The following is a 17,672-nucleotide window of genomic DNA, read 5'->3' as shown; positions in this document are numbered from 1 at the left end:
TTGTTTTGTGTGTTTATTGTACACTTATCATCTGTCTTTTCTCACTAGAATGTAAGCTTCTTGAGAACAAGGACTTGTCTGTTTTGTTCCTGGCTCCAGAATAGTGAAAAGGTGTATCAGGCAGTTACAACATGATGTGACTATCTGAATTTACAGATAAACAATCAGGGAAGTTAAACAACTTTCCTAAGGCCACACAGCTAAAAATGGCAGAGCTGAGACTCAGTTCTATCTAACATGAGAGCTTGAAGTCCCAAAGTAGAAGGAGGAAGGGAGAAAAGAAAGTGACTGCCCTATAGACTTCAGATTGGGAGATACCGTTGTGGAATACCGGTGTTATTTATTGTAAATACTGTTACACTGTTAATGTGTCACTAGGATTTATGTATGATTCTTCTCCTCATAAGAAATCCCTGTGCCTTAAAATAGGTTAGCTTTTGCTGAACTTCCTAAGGGCCAGGGGAGATAAATGGCCAGGAAATAGAAGTTTATGTAGGAACGTTTAGGGATAGTTATCTATTATCAACTAGAGACCCAGAGGAATGAAGGGACTTGACCAAAGGCACACATCCAAATACAGGCAGGCTGGACTGGTGTCTGAACCCTGTGTTCTCCACCGGTCCAGTGATCATCGTGGTCCTTAGCTTCTTGCACATTTGTTTCAAACTTTTCCAAATATAACTTACGCTGAATAAAAGAGAGCTGTTTACAATACAGTTTGATGGGCTTTGACCAATGTATACATCCATATAATTATCACCATAATCAACACATAGACCATTTACACCAGCCCAAAAAGTTTTCTCTTGCCAGCAACTTTGCAATTAGCCCCCATCCACCTCCTGTCCCAGGCAACCACTGATCTGATTTCCATCACTGTAGATGAATTTTACCTGTTGTTATACATCATTTATATGAAATCATACAACATTACTCTCTTGTGCCTGGCTTCTTTTGCTCAGCACAAAGTCTGTGAGATTTGTCCATGAAACTGTTCCTATCAGTAGTTAATTCCTTTTTACTGTTGAACACAGTTCCACTAAACTATAACTCATTTCTATGATTCACCTGTTGGTGAATATTTGGGCTGTGTCCAGTTTGGGGCCTATTAATAATAATGCCCCAACAGACACGTATGTACAAGATACCTTGTGGCCCTTCTGGATCATATGCTAAGTGTTTATAAGAAACTGCCAAGCTATTTTCCAATTTTCAGATTTTTTAAGTCAGCCAAATTACTTAACATTTGTGCGTCTGTAGATTTGGCTAGTAAATTTCCTAAATGGCTCTGCAAATGGGAAAGGGTGGCTTGGTGGTTGGGTGAGCTTACTTTTGGAGAGGGTCGGGGCCTCTCCTATTGAGCAATCTGGTTAAGAAACAGCAGTATCCCTTTCTGATCTCCTAACTCCACCTGAGGCAGGGGGGTTCAGTGGCCAATAACTGATGGACTTAAGCCTGGGTCAGGGACTGGTCATTTGCACTCAATGACACATATGGGATTACTGGGTGGCGGCTGACAGTGACTCTGGAATATGGTTTTGTATTATGGAACAGAGGCTGCAGAAATAGAAGCATATTTCCCTGCTTGCAAAATCTAGAGAAAACCGAAAGATCTTAGACATGTTTCCCTCATGATCGAAGAGTGCTCCATATAAATACGAGGGACTATAGAAGTGAACTAGGGTTACCCTTCTACACAGTATCCTTCCCATTATGAAAGACAGAAATGAATCCAAGTCTTAAAGCACATTTCCCTTTAGAGAAGGGAGACATCTTAACAATCAAGAAAGAAAAGACTTTGTCTCCCTCCAAATTCTCTATATAAAGTAGCAGGCCCAATATTCAAAGGATAAATTCCAAACAGACACACAGCTTCCACCAAGACAGAAAGCAGAAACACATTAAAAGTAGACTAGGACAACTGACCACACAGCACATGGAGCTAATATGTAATTTCTCTGCATTTTATCTGGCAGTTCCAAGGCCCTGAGATAATGCCGCTCTTGGGGAATCTGTGCATTTTGGTCTCTGGATTGATGGTATGAAGAGGCAAAGGGCAGGGGCTGATATCCACAAATGTAGCCAAGCCCAGAAGTCTTAAGAGTCTGCTGATGGAAGAGAGAGGCAAAAGGGCCCACTGGCCTTTCCAAGAGGGTGAAGAGGGCTACGCCAGGAGCAGCTGTGGAGAAGGATCTGGGTCTAGGCTACAGAAGAAGGAGAGGAAGAATTGCCTCCTGTGGTCTTATGGTTTCCCTCGCTCCAAAGTACTGGCCTTGATAAGAGGCCCACAGAGCTTGGTCAGTAGTCATTGTACATCCCCTGGGAATAGGAAGTGTCTTTCCCTGATTGGATAATGGGTTATGGATACTCCCATGGAGAATTTATTTTTTTTTAACTAAAACTCTGAGATTAGTATGACTACCACAAATTCAAAGGATGACAGGGATAACCTTTTACAGATACTATCTTTTAAACTTCCATTGAAAACTACATACAGTTATAGGATACAACACTTACATTTGAAAAATGTAAAGAATATTTACATTTGGAAAATAATAAGGTATTTGTGTCCATGATGCTATGACAAAGTAAACAGTGCTTGCCTTTATTTTGTTCTCTTCTGTTGAGATGACCTGTGCCCGTAACCAGGCATCCTCCTCGGCATTTATGGCCAGCAACTGCCCAACATGCACGGCCTGGACTGGTGTGACCTTAGGATTCTTACTGTAATATTCCTTCATCTCATCTTCCATTAATTCCTGAGCAGCTGAATAGTCTTTGCCCACATATCTGAATCAGTTAAGAAAAGAGAACACAAATGAAGCAACCTAGAAGAAAAGCAATAGGAATTCATTTATGTTCTTCTGTTTTCTCTGCTGCCCTCTTTGGTTCCAGCCTCAGACTTGCTCACATCAACAGGGAGAAGAACATGTATTCAGTGAACAGTTACCTCTTGGAAAAGAAGGGATTATGGAGATTGCACAAAACGCACACCAAACAACACGGCAAATGTTTGGTTCAACATATCCCACAACAAAGGAAATCTGAAGCAATCCAGAGAATGAGGGCATAATAGGAAGCAGTGATTGTGTCCTCAGGAAGGACGAGGCTGAGAAGAGTCAGGCAGAGAGGAGAGGAAGAAACATGGAAAATGGAGATGCCAAGGGAGGCCTGGAGGTCAGAAGCAAGGGTCGATGCTGGATCTTAAGGCTGCTGGAAATCTTTAGAGATCACTAAGAAGAGAAAATCTAGCACATAGTTTTGCCCTAACTAAGGCTGGGTCAAGCTTTGAAAAGCAATGAAATTTTACTAGAGAAAAAACAAAGCTTTAAGTATACTAAACACGACAATGTGACACCCTCTCCAAACTTATTAAACAATTTGAACAAATTACAACAAAATGTAGACTTCTGATACCATTAAAAGAAGTACCATATTCTAGCCAAATGTCTCAAAAACTGTATGCTTACTGATATATATATTTTTTCAGGATTATGTTCTTATTCTCTTCTACAGTTTTCTACTGTTGATAACTGTGGTCGCCTTGTCCCAGTTCATGTTATCAAAACAGGTTACTGTTTTCTTGTACTTATGTCCTCCAAAATGACTTCATCAAGGGTCTCCTTCCAGGGCGTAAAACCTGGCAAATCAAGTTTGGGTCATGTAACAGAAGCTGTCCCAGCTATAGGATTAAGGCCTTTTTAGCTGGAAGGCTGTACTCTAACAGCACCAGCATCATTTGGCCAGGGAGACAGGGGAGATGCCACAATAACATTGTTCTTTTTATTGTTCCAGGTTTTACCCAGGCCCCAAGTGGTCTGTACAGCTCTAAGAAATGGCTCCTTTAGGACTATTTCTATGTATTTTTGGGAATTATCAGCCAGGCAGAAGATGCCATAGTCAACCTATTCATGACTGGGGCGGGGGGGGCGGGGAAACACTGCAGAAAGTCCTACACAAAATGGAAACAATGTACAATGCCTATTTTAAAATGAAATATTATGTGCATATTGGCTTCAAAAATAGCTGCAGAAGTTTTGCCATATTATTATCGTTTAAATTTATTTATTTATTTATTTACTTTTTCAGGCAGGGCTTCACTGCTATGTTACCTCAGCTGGACCCCTGGGATCAAGCAATCCTCTCACCTCAGCCTGCTGAAGAGTTGGGAGGATGCGTATGTGCCACTGAGCCAGCTACTGTCATTTAAATACATTGAGCTTTGCAAATATTAAGGCACTGCCTGGAATGCTGCTGCACTCTTGGCTCTGAAGTCCTCCAGAAGGTCTGCAACTTTACCCAAGTGCCCATTTCCTGGGTCCTAGAGGGTCCCTGGGCTGCCCCCTAGTGCCGCTACATAGCCCTGGGCGCTCAAATGGCAGAGGCCTGGGCTGCAGCCCTGATGGGGCGGTCTCCAAACTACAGGCTCCTGCCAGAAGGGAGAAAGGTGATGAGAAGTGGCTTGGGATGTGCAGGCAACTTCTGTTCTCTTAAGCATCCAGGAGAGAAGGAGGGCTGCACAGATAGGGGGAAGACAGAGGGTGTTGGATGGGGCACAGTGCAGGACTGACATTACAGTTGGTATGAGAGTGGGTAATGAAAAGAATGAGGTCATATATTGTCCCTGAATTACCTGAGCAAGAGGGGTAAATAATGATGCATAGGCCAACTTAAGGATGTCATAAATATGAAGCTTTACAAAGTTAATTTTTGAGATAAGAGACAAGGGATTTCCATATTTGACATGAAGGTTCTGTCATAGCACCTCCAGGCACTAATGAGCCAGAGACCCTGCTTCCAGTGTCTACTGCCTGCCTGGGTGAAGATGCAGGTACAGAACAGGGTTCAGTCTGGTAGAGGTTTGCAAAGTCTTGTGGGGGAGGGCAGAAGCCAATGACCTATGGTCAGTCTAATGGCAAACATTATCCATCATGCTTGCTAGCTGCCGGCCACTCTGCTGAAAAGCTAAAATGCTGACTCCAGGATTTAAATTCCCACTGGGAAAGGGTATTTAAATAATCTGAAGACCCTGGACCTAATCATCCTGGAATAGATTAGAACCCTCCTACTAAAGTCCTAAAACTATTCCAGACTCCTGACAAACCTTGGTAACAACAGAAATCATGTGATTGGTCCAGCCTGGTGCTTGGTCTCTGACTATGGCACCAACTATTACTGGTTAACAGATACCAAAGGATCCTGCCATGGAGGTTTCTTTATAATGTCAAATGGTAAAAGCTGGCAATGTGGCCTTCAATATCTTTCCTTTCCTTCAATACATTAGTGAAACATATCAGGACCTCTAGCCCTCAGCAACCTATTTATATCTTCAGGCCACACACCACAGCTTAGAATAAAAGCTTTATCCTCTCTAAAGTTTCTGGACATTCTTCTAGTTTGAGCATCAGAAGATACTAGGTTCACTCTATTATCTACTCAGATTTCATTTGTTCAAATGGAAGAGCTTTAAATTTCTGAGCTCTCCTTTCATTGATTCTGATTATTTTTTGTGGTGCTTCGTGGGGCCTTTCCAGCTCAGTTATGGGTCTCTAGAGGAGTGACAGCCCAAACCAAAGGACCATTTGGATGAAGGAGCCCAGATTCTGTTTACTTCAGCATTTTTCTGATCTGCCTAGCCATGGTCACACCCCGGACTGGTGCCTGCAGGGGTTCAGCTACACAGGTTCCCATTCTTTTTCCCAACTGGAAACTGCGGATTATAGTCTTCCTATAGTTTCCATGTATTCTGCATTTTCTCCAAAAGACCAAGACAGGTGCCTGGAGCTGGACTGTTTTTTGTTATTCTAGTTATCATTAGCTACTTAGGCAATGATGCCTCCTCCCAGGCAATGATACTGAAAGACTCAAATAACAGAACACCTTGGGTCCAAGGCCTAATCTGATGTACTATACAAGGAAAGCAGTTCTGAGCTATTTTTACTTTCAGGAAATACTACATAGTCCCAGATTAAATAGTATTATGTAGTGTGTGGCGCACTTGCTTTTTCTGTGAACTAGTTACTGCTTTTGACATAATATAGTTACCATCATCCTTTTGACATAAATCTTTTTTTCAAGTTCATATTATCGTTGTAATTTTTAAAGCTATCAGTAGTCTTAGGATAGTTGTATATTTTGAAGATTTAACAAATATTAATACATTATTAAGCCTCACCCTATAGAACTAAGAATATATTATTCTTCCTTTAACCCTCAGCATCCATGTGAAGAATAGTCAAGTGACAACAGTAAATCAGTATTCTAAAGAATTAGAAAATGAAACTTGCCTGATAACCACTTCATTTGTGTTGCTCAGTTCAACCACCAATACAGATGGTGATGCTTCAGTTGGAATCATTAAAGGAGGAACTGTTATGTCCTCCATAAAGGTATTAGCACTTTCAGCAATGTTTTCTTCTATCTGCAAATACTCTTGTTCAACCATAGCCTTGATATCATGATCACCACGGGTTTGCCCTGCATCCTTTTGTATTTTTTCAGTGAGCAATGGAAGTTTAGCATACAGAATGGCCTTCTGAGGATTTCCAGATATGTAGTCTATGGTGCACACATCAGAAAGTGAGGCAAGATTTTTTAAGGCATCCTCAGGGAATTTCACTTTGTACATTTCCTCAAATGCTTTTGGGAGTGCACTAGCCCAAAGGCCACTTGTGTATTTCACCAGCAGCTCTGCCACTTTTTCTTTAAAGTCTCCTGGCATAACAGGTGGACCACCTTTCAACGGTGGTGTTTGTTTGGGAGCAGGTAGTGGAGATGGAGGTACTTTCTCAGTGTCCAGTTCACTTCTCAAAATCTGCTTTCTCTTAGCTGGATAAAGAAGTAAATCTTGACCACCGCTGCAAGGTTTCTCCACCTGAAATTTTTAAATAAAGCAAATGACAGATATTTCTGTGACTCTAAACAATCTGCAAACATATTAATGCATTTTAAATTTTAGAGTCATGCTGTTTTCAAATTAAATCAAGTGTACATTTTATTCTTTTCAATTGCTATGACTTTAATGCATTATCGTCACCTGCAAATAACAGGAGCCACACTTCAGAAATAAACAGGAAAATAAAATAGTATTAAATTCACTTGTGCAGCGAGACTCCAGCTGCCCTAGAAAATCACGAGCGCTCTGCGCTGTAAAGTGTACTCTCATTTAGTTGTCGCTGCCAAATCCAAAACAATAGCTTACAAAACTGACTGAAAATAAGTTGTAAAAAGGTATTAAAACTGTCAGAAATAAACCACTGAGAAGAAAACCAGAAAATACTCTCTTCTTCCTGCAATATCCTGAGAAAACCCTTGGCTTTCCATTATATAGAAAAAGATGCTCCAGAGTTAAAGTACAGTTTTAAAACAACCACAGCAGAAAGTTTAGCTGCAAGTGTTGTCACTCCAACACACAAGTATTAAAAATACCTGGCACTGGTATGTCATCCAGTCTTAAATATTATTTGCATGCCATTCCTGAGAGGCACAGCTTAATGACATATTTTTATATAAGAGAAGAAAGAGAAGAGAAACTGATGTATGGCATAATTCCCCCCCATCCCCTGAGTTTTAAGCCTTTTCACTACTAGAGCAGGGGTCAGCTCTACTCCTAGAACAGGGGTCAGCTCTACTACTAGAGCATGGCCCAAGGTATTTCATGGCTCATGAGTTAAAGAATGATTTTTGTATTTTCAAATGCTAGAAAAAAATCAAAAGAATTATTTCATAACTTGTAAAAATTATATGAAACTCAAGGTACATAAAGTTTTATTGGTACACAGTCATGCTCTTTTATTTATACATTATCTCTGGCTGCTTTTGCACCACAGTGGCAGAGTTGAGTAACTGTGATGAACTGCATGTGATAGTCTGCAGAGCCTAAACATTTACCAAGGACCTTTACAAAACTAGTTTCTTAAACCCTGTACGAGACCATTAGACTGAAGTTAAAATTCCCTGCCTTCCAAAATGTTCCTACTTTGTCGGATCCTATTTACCTACTCCTTCGCTGCAAATTAAACCCTTAGGGTAAGAATACAAGCTTACAAGAACCATGCTTCACCCAGAAGAACAAAATATTAAAGTATGCTGGGTAGGTAGCTTATAGTAAAAAACAATGGGCTCATCTACTTCACCCTCCATACAAGGCTCAGGAAGAGTGAACATAAACATTTATGTATAAAGAAAAAAGGCACTGTCTTGGTACCAGAGAAGAGCTTTGATAAGTCAAAAGACATAGTAGATTTGATAATAAAATGAATTCCTTTTAGTCTGACTACATATTCTAGATTACACATAGGAAGTGAACAACATTAATATAAAACATTAGGTGTTCCTCTTCGTTATTTTGCCAATGTATGCTTAAGTTCTGAGGATGGAGGAAAACTTCCACACCTGGAAAGCTTAAAGCATCACTGAAAGTAGAGGTCTAATGGCACCTCCTGTAATCCGTGGTGGCCTCTTGCTGGTACTCTGTGAGGTCTCTAAATAAGATCCCATAAATCATGTTTTATGATTGGCACAGTTTATGTCCCTCATTTTAAGCCATAGGGACACAAATAGTTGGAGCATTCCTCATCTTTCTCTTGAAGGTTAGTCTACTTCTCTAAAGACCCATGTTTTAAAATCTGCGGTCTTAAAATGCCAATCGTCACTGTGCTTTACAACACTCAGTAAGATACAAGAATACAAATTTGGTATCCAGAGGTTTGAAACACACACTTCTGGAGCCAATGGAAAAAGAAAACAGCATTATAAGTGAGTGTTTAAATTGTCATATAAAATCCCAATTAGTGTAGTCAGTCATGCATCACTTAACAATGGGAATACATCCTAAGAAACATGTCGTCAGTTTGTTGTGCAAGCATCATAGTATGTGCTTACACAAACCTAGATGATATAGCTACTCCATGATATACCTTCATTATAATCTTTTCTTCTTTTTTAAAAAAAGAGATACACGTGCAGAACGCGCAGGTTTGTTACATAGGTATACGTATGCCATGGTAGTTTGCTGCACCTATTGACCTGTCCTCTAAGTTCCCTCCCCTCAAGCCCCATCCCCTAATAGGCCCTAGTATGTGTTGTTCCCCTCTTTGTGTCCATATGGTCTCCCTGTTCAACTCTCACTAATGAGTGAGAACATGCAGTGTTTGGTTTTCTGTTCCTGGGTTAGTTTGCTGAGGATGATGGCCTCCAGCTTCATCCGTGTTCCTGGAAAGGACATGATCTCATTCCTTTTTATGGCTGCATAGTATTCCATAGTGTATACACACCACATCTGCTTTATCCAGTCTATCATTGAAGGGCATTTTGGTTGGTTCCATGTCTTTGCTACTGTAAATAGCACTGCAATAAATAAATATACATGTGCAGCCAGGCACAACAGCTCAAGCTTGTAATCCCAGCACTTTGGGAGGCTGAGATGGATGGATTACGAGGTCAGGAGTTTGAGACCTGGTCAACATAGTGAAACGCTGTCTCTACTAAAAATACAAAAAATTAATCAGGCATGGTGGTGGGCACCTGTAACCCAGCTACTTGGGAAGCTGAGGCAGGTGAATCACTTGAACCCGGGAGGCAGAGGTTGCAGTGAGCCGAGATTGCACCACTGCACTCCAGCCTGAGTGACAGAGTGAGATTCTATCTTAAAAAAAAAAAAAAAACTTGTGAATGTGTCTTTATAGTAGAATGATTCATATTCCTTTGGGTATATAGCCAGTAATGGGATTGCGGAACAAATGGTATTCCTGATTCTAGATCCTTGAGGAATCCCCATACTGTCTTCCACAATGGTTGAACTAATTCACCAACAGTGTAAAAGCATTCCTATTTCTCCACAGCCTTGCTAGCATCATTTCCTTTTTAATAATCGCCATTCTGACTGGCATGAGATGGTATCTCATTGTGATTTTGCTTAGTGATGTTGAGCTTTTTTTCATGTTTGTTGGCTGTTTAAATGTCTTCTTTTGAGAAGTGTTTGTTCATATCCTTTGCCCCCGTTTTGATGATGTTTTTTCCTGTACATATGTTTAAGTTCCTTGTAAATTCTGGATATTAGACCTTTGTCAGATGGGTAGCTTGCAAAATTTTTCTCCCATTCCGTAGGTTGCCTGTTCACTCTGATGATAGTTGCTTTTGCTGTGTGTAGGCTCTTTAACACCATTTGTCAATTGTGGCTTTTGTTGCAATTACTTTTGCTGTTTTTGTCATGAAGTCTTTGCCCATGTCTATGTCCTGAATGGTGTTGCCCAGGTTTTCTTCCAGGGTTTTTATGGTTTTGGGTTTTCTATTTAAGTCTTTAATTCATCCTGAGTTATTTTTTGTATAAGGTGTAAGGAAGGGGTCCAGTTTCAGTTTTCCGCGTATGGCTAGCCAGTTTTCCCAGCACCATTTACCGAATAGGAGATCCTTTCCCCATTGCTTGTTTTTGGCACGTTTGTCAAAGATCAGATGATTGTAGATGTGTGGTGTTATTTCTGAGGTCTCAGTTCTGCTACTTTGGTCTATATGTCTGTTTTGGTACCAGTACTACGTTGTTTTTGTTATTGTAGCCTTGTAGTATAGTCTAAAGTCTATATACTGGAGGCATTACACTATCTTTGTTCTTTTTGCTTAGGATTGTCTTGGATACATGGGGTCTTCTTTGATGTCATATGAAATTTAAAATAGTTTTTTCTAATTCTGTGAAGAATGTCAGTGGTAGTTTAATGAGAATAGCATTGAAACTATAAATTACTTGGGGCAGTATGGCCATTTTCACGATCTTGATTTTTCCTATCCATGAAGATGTAATATTTTTCCATTTGTTTCTGTTCTCTCTTATTTTCTTGAGCAGTGGTTTGTAGTTCTCTTCGAAGAGATCCTCCATGTCCCTTTTTAGTGGTATTTCCTAGGTATTTTCTTCTCTTTGTAGTGATTATGAATGGGAGTTCATTCATGATTTGGCTCTCCACTTGCCTATTGTTGGTGTAAAGAAATGCTTGTGATTTTTGCACATTGATTTTGTATCCTAAGACTTTGCTGAAGTTGCTTATCAGTTCATGAACTTTTTGGGCTGAGATGATGGGGTTTTCTAAATATAAAATCATGTAGTCTGCAAACAGAGACAACTTAACTTTCTCTCTTCCTATTTGAATACCTTTATTTCTTTCTCTTGCCTGATTGCTCTGGCCAGAACTTCCAATACTATGTTGAATAGAAATGGTGAGAGAGCGCATCCTTGTCTTGTACCAGTTTTCAAAGGGAATGCTTCTAGCTTTTGCACATTCAGTATGATATTGGCTGTGGGTTTGTCATGAATAGCTCTTATTATTTTGAGATATGTTCCATCAATACATAGTTTATTCAGAGTTTTTAACATGAAGGATGTTGAATTTTGTCAAAGGCCTTTTCTGCATCTATTAAGATAATCATGTGGTTTTTGTCTTTGGTTCTGTTTATGTGATGGATTACGTTTACTGATTTGCATATGTTGAACCGGCCTTGCATCCCAGGGATGAAGCCAACTTGATCTTGGTGGATAAGTTTTTTGATGTGCTGCTGGATTCAGTTTGCCAGTATTTTATTGAGGATTTTCACATTGATGTTCATCAGAGATATTGGCCTGAAGTTTTCTTTGTTGTGTCTCTTCCCAGTTTTGCTATCAGGCTGATGCTGGCTTCACAAAATGAGTTAGGGAGGAGTCCCTCCTTTTCAACTGTTTGGAATAGTTTCAGAAGGAAGGGTACCAGCTCCTCTTTGTATTTCTGGTAGAATTCAACTGTGAATCCATCTGGTCCTGGGCTTTTTTTGGTGGGTAGGCTATTAATTACTGCCTCATTTTCAGAGCTTGTTATTGGTCTATTCAGGGATTCGACTCCTTTTTGGTTTAGTCTTGGTAGGTTGTATGGACCCAGGAATTTATCCATTTCTTCTAGATTTTCTAGTTTATTTGCATAGAGGTGTTTATAGAATTCTCTAATGGTACTTTGTATTTCTGTAGGATCAGTGGTGATAACCTTTTTATCATTTTTTATTGTGTCAATTTGATACTTCTCTGTCTTATCAGTCTAGCTAGCGGTCTATTTGGTTAATCAAAAAAAAAAAAAAAACAGCTCCTGGATTTGTTGATTTTTTTGGAGGGTTTTTCATGTCTCCACCTCCTTCAGTTCTTCTTGGATCTTAATTATTTCTTGTCTTCTGCTAGCTTTTGGATTAGTTTGCTCTTGCCTCTCTAGCTCTTTTAATTGCGATGTTAGGGTGCCAATTTGAGCTCTTTCTAGCTTTCTGATGTGGGCATTTAGTGCTATAAATTTCCCTCTTAACAATGCTTTAGCTGTGTCTCAGAGATTCTGGTATATTGTCTCTTTGTTCTCATTGATTTCAAAGAACTTCTTGGTTTGTGTCTTGAAAAATTTCATTATTTACCCAGGAGTCATTCAGGAGCAGGTTGTTCAATTTCCATGAAATTATGTGGTTTTGAGAGTTTCTTCATCCTGAGGTTCTAATTTGATTGTACTGTGGGCAGAGAGATGTTATAATTTCAGTTCTTCTGCATTTGCTGAGGAGTATTTTACTTTCAATTATGTGTTCAATTTCAGAATCAGTGCCATGTGGTGCTGAGAAGAATGTATATTTTGTTGATTTAGGGTAGAGAGTTCTGTAAATGTCTATTAGGTCCGCCTGATCCAGAGCTGAGTTCAAGTCCTGAATATCATTGTTAATTTTCTGTCTTGCTGATTTGTCTAATACTGACAATGGGGTGTTAAAGTCTCCTATTATTATTGTGTGGGAGCCTAAGTCTCTTTGCAGGTCTCTAAGAACTTGTTTTATGAATCTGGGTGCTCCTGTATTGGGTACATATATATTTAGAATAGTCAGCTCTTCTTACTGAATTGTTCCTGTTATCATTATGTACTGCCCTTGTCTTTTTTTTTTTTTTTTGGTTTAAAGTCTGTTTTGTCAGAGACTAGGATTGCAATCCCTGGGTTCTTCTTTTCTTTTTATTTGGCTTTCCACTTGATTGGTAAAATTTCCTCCATCCCTTTATTTTGAACCTATGTGTGCCTCTGCATGTAAGATGGGTCTCCTGAATATAGCACACCAATGGGTCTTGACTCCTCATCCAATTTGCCAGTCTGTCTTTTAATTGGGGCATTTAGCCTGTTTACATTTAAGGTTAGTATTGTTATATGTGAATTTGATCCTGTCATCATGATGCTATTTGGTTATTTTGCACATTAGTTGATGCAGTTTCTTTATTGTGTCATTGGTCTTTATATTTTGGTGTGCTTTTGCAGTGGCTGGTACCAGTTTCTCCTCTCCATATTTAGTGCTTCTTTCAGGAGCTCTTGCAGGCTCTGCCCTGGTGGTAATGAAATCCCTCAGCATTTGCTTGTCTGGAAGGAATTTTATTTCTCTTTTGCTTGTGAAGCTTAGTTTGGCTGGATGTGAAATTCTGGGTTGAAAATTCTTTTCTTTAAGAATGTTGAATATTGGCCCCCAATCTCTTCTGGCTTGTAGAGTTTCTTCTGAGAGTTCCATTGTTAGTCTGATGGGCTTCCCTTTGTAGGTGGACCTGGCTTTTCTCTCTGGCTGACCTTAAAAGTTTTTCCTTTATTTCAGCCTTGGAGAATCTGATGCTTACATGTCTTAGGGTTGATCTTCTCATGGAGTATCTTAATGGTGTTCTCTGTATTTCCTGAATTTGCATGTTAGCCTATCTTGCTAGGTTAGGGAATTTCTCCTGGATAATATCCTGAAGTGTGTTTTCCTGCTTTTTTCTATTCTCCCCTTCTGGTACTCCAATCAATTATAAGTTCAGTCTTTTTATGAAGTCCCATATTTCTTGTAAACTTTGTTCATTTCTTTTCATTCTTTTTTCTCTATTCTTGTCTGTATGTCTTATTTCAGTAAGGTGGTCTTCAAACTCTGATATCCTTTCCTCTGTTGGTTGATTCAGCTGTTGATGCTTGTGTATGTTTCACAAAGTTCTTGTGCTGTGCTTTCCAGCTCCATCAGGTCATTTATGTTCCTCTCTAAACTGATTATTCCAGTTAGCAATTTCTCTAACCTTTTATCAAGGTTTTTAGCTTCTTTGCATTGGGTTAGAACATGCTCCTTTAGCTCAGCATAGTTTCTTATTACCCATCTCCTAAAGCCTACTTCTGCCAGTTTGTCCATCTGATCCTCCATCCAGTTCTGCACCCTTGGTGGAGAGCCACTGCGGTCATTTGGAGCAGAAGACGCATTTGGCCTTTTGGGTTTTCAGCATTTTTTCATTGATTCTCACCTTCATGAGTTTGCCTAGTTTTGGTCTTTGAGGTTGCTGACACCTGGATGGGGTTTTTGTGGGGCATTTTTTTGTTGTTGTTGATGCGGTTGTTGTCACTTTCTGCTTGTTTTTCTTTCAATAGTCAGGTCCCTCTTTCGTAGGGCTGCTGCAGTTTGCTAGGGGTTCACTTCGGGCCCTATTCATCTGATTTGTTTCTGTGCCTGGAGATGTCACTCAAGGAGGCTGGAGAACCATGAAGATGGGTGCTTGTTCCTTCTTCTGGGACCTCTGACCTCAAGGGGCACCAACCTGATACCAGTAGGATGGTTCCTGTATAGGGTGTCTGACAACTCCTATTGGAGGGTCTCATCCAGTTGGGTGGCACAGGGAGCAGGACCCGTTTAATGAAGCACTTTGTCCCATGGTGGAGGGGGTGTGCTTCACTGAGGGGAAACCCATTAATCTTGGCTGCCAAGATTCCTCAGAACTACCAGGAGGAGAGGCTAAGTCTGTTGGTCCGTGGCTACCCCTCCCACTGGCTTAGGCCCAGGGAGAATCCAATCCTGTCCCTGAGCCTCCAGCTGGAGTTACTAGAGATCCTGCAGGGAAGCCACACCCAATAAAGAAGGAGTTAGTTTAGGCCTGAAGAGGCACTCTGACCACACACTGCCCCAGCCAGTGTATTGGGCTACGGGGACAAGTCTTGGGATCAAGCCAGCCAGCCTCCCTGGCTCCAGCAGGCGAAAAGCACAGCCTGGAGTTATAGAAGCGGGTACCCTCCTTCCCCTACCCAGGGAGCTTAGCATGTTAGGCAGTTTCTAGTCCCAGTGCTGGTTGCTGCTCCTCCCCAAAGCAGCTCAAGCAGCTTAGACAGCAGGCAGCTGCAGTCAGTGCTGGTCGCTCTGCCCTCAGGAGTTTAATAGGCTTAAGCAGATTCTAGCTGAGAGGCTGTAAGACTCTGCATGATCCAGGGTTGGGACAGTAGGTCATGGTGGTGTGGATTTGCAAGTGGGATCTTCCAATCCATGGGTTGCACAGTTCTATGGAAAAAGTACAATTTCCCCGGCTGGGTAGCAAGCTCACTCACCACTTCCCTTGGGTGGGGGGAGGGGATTCCTGTTCCCCATGTGGTTCTCAGGTAAGCTGCTGCACCATACTGTTCTTCCTTCTCTCTGTAAGTCACGCCAGTCTTCTAGTTAACTTTGATGAGAAAGCCTGGATACCTTGGTTGCTCATGAAGGATTCACATACTTACTGTGTTTTTATTGATGGAAGCCTCTAAAAGCTGCTGCTTCTTGTCAGCCATCTTGGCCCCAACCCCTGCTCCCCGCTCCATTACAATCTTCTGGGACCACTACCATGTATACAGTCCATCATTGACCAAAACGTTGTTATGCAGCATTTGACTAATTTTAGATTTAGATGTGGTGGTTCTCTGCAGCCAAAGCCAGATGAGCCTACAGAGACCACCTTAAAACTTTTCTTCAGTTTTCACATAACCATCTCAATACTTTCTCTGAAGTGGATGGTAGAAGCTAATTTCAGTGGATGATAACCCATCTTATCTAAAATAACTTCCTAAGCCCCATACCCCTACTGTTCACATAGTTTCTTCTAACCCAAAAGAAGGTAAGGGGGTTCTTCAGCTTTATGATCATTTTCTTTCCAAGGAGTGCACTGAGAATCTGGGATGCTTCAATGTTTAGTCTCCCCTCTCCCAGTACCAAAGCTGCCATTCCATCTGTGCCTTAGATGTGATCAGTGCCAATTACCTAATAACATACTTATAAAACATCTAACGATGACCTCTGACATGACCAGCACAAGTTCTTCCAAATAGGAATTACTGTCTTAACAGAAGTTACGGACATTATGTCCACACTTGAGTGTCCACATTTGAGTTGGTCCAGGGCAAGAGCAGAATTCCCATTTTTCTGGCTTTTATTCCAGAATAATACTTAAAGATCATCTGGAGGTACTAAGCTTCCAGGGCTGTGTCTGCAGTCTTTAAGTCAAGTTTTGCCAGTCAGCCTATAAAGTGAATTTTTGACCAATAGGCCTGAATTTACAAAGTACCAACCATAGCCAAATAGTCATCTGATTGGAAGATAGGATTTTTTCTCTCAGCAGTTTTATAACATTTTTATTGTTTAAAGTAGATAACTATATCCCACCCTAATGGCTAGTCCCTTGAAAAGTAAGCACTTCCCAGTCTTCAATTACTTCTTCTTTTATCTCAAAATGGTTGGTTAAGTGCCTAAATTCCATTTGTTCTCCAATGATTTGGCTTCTATACATTCAAAAAGCATTTACTAAGATTAAACATACGCCTAACAAGGAACCGAACCTGACTACCTGGAGTTGATGCAAATATCCTTCAACACTTTACGCAAATATTCACAAATAAATTTAGTGACATGGAAAATATGCCTGGTCCACATACTTTATTCCAATCTTTGGGGTTTCTTTTCTTTCTTTTTCTCTCTTTTTTTTTTTTTTTTTTTAAGACTGGGTCTTGTTCTGTTGCCTAGGCTAGAGTGCAGTGGTGCAATCTCAGCTCACTGCAACCTCCACCTCTGGGCTCAAGCGATCCTCCTGCCTTAGCCTTCTAAGTATTTGTGATTACAGGCATGAGCCACCATGCCTGGCCAGGTGAGGGATTTCTCAATTCAAAGGCAACAATTCATGAAACTCCTTTTAAAGTTAAAAAATATAAATTAAAGCAAATGTAATTCTTTTTCAGTTATGAGTATGGAAAACACAAACATGTTTTTCCTATTTTCTCATTCAACAACAATCATCAACACAGAAGACATGTGTGACCAAATGAGTGGGGGTCCCCCCACACCAATCAAGCAATCAGTTCTGCAGTGGATATCAGCTGAATTCTACCAATTCAGATTCTGGCACTATCTACCAGGAAATAGTGTCAGATCCCACATGTTGAGGATTCAGTCCCATAAGACTTGTCTCCTCTTTAGACACCAGTTATAAGCCTAGGCTTCTGGAACTTCTGACCAACTGGATCAAACTAGGGTTCCCAAGACCCCCTTTTTTAGTTTTAATTTGCTAGAGTGGCTCACAGAAATCAGGGAAACATGTTTACTGGCTTATTATAAAGATTATGGCTCAGTGCAGCAGCTCACACCTATAATCCAAGCACTTTGAGAGCCTGGGGCAGGAGGATCACTCACTTGAGGCTAATAGTTGAAGACCAGCCTGGGCCTAGTGAGAATCTCAACAATAACATTTTAAAAATCAGCTGGAAGTGGTAGTGCACACCTATAATCCCAGCACTTTGGAAGGCTGGGATGGGAGGACTGCTTGAGCCCAAGATTTCCAAGCTGCAGTGAGCTATGATGGTACCACCGCACTCCAGCCTAAGGGACAGAGCAAAACCTGTCTCTAAAAAAAAAAA

At 40.7% G+C, this 17,672-nt stretch overlaps 1 protein-coding gene across 4 annotated transcripts in view; it reads right to left on the bottom strand.

Annotated features, from left to right (window-relative positions):
* The window catches only part of TDRD7 (tudor domain containing 7), an 84,915-nt gene that overhangs the window by 26,970 nt on the left and 40,273 nt on the right, over positions 1-17,672 (bottom strand). For 3 of the 4 annotated variants that reach the window (XM_032240129.1, XM_032240132.1, XM_032240130.1), the window contains 2 exons: positions 6,288-6,874; positions 2,604-2,790 (listed from right to left, as the gene is read on the bottom strand). The exons of the other annotated variant lie outside the window; for it this stretch is intronic. In XM_032240129.1, the coding sequence (XP_032096020.1) occupies positions 2,604-2,790; positions 6,288-6,874 (774 nt within the window). The remainder of the gene's footprint in view (positions 1-2,603; positions 2,791-6,287; positions 6,875-17,672) is intronic. 4 annotated transcript variants of the gene reach the window in all.

Source organism: Sapajus apella, unplaced genomic scaffold, assembly GCF_009761245.1.
Source record: "Sapajus apella isolate SASKATOON/1434 unplaced genomic scaffold, GSC_monkey_1.0 scaffold46, whole genome shotgun sequence".
Lineage (NCBI taxonomy): Eukaryota > Metazoa > Chordata > Mammalia > Primates > Cebidae > Sapajus > Sapajus apella.
This window is presented reverse-complemented; position numbering and strand designations above follow the sequence as displayed.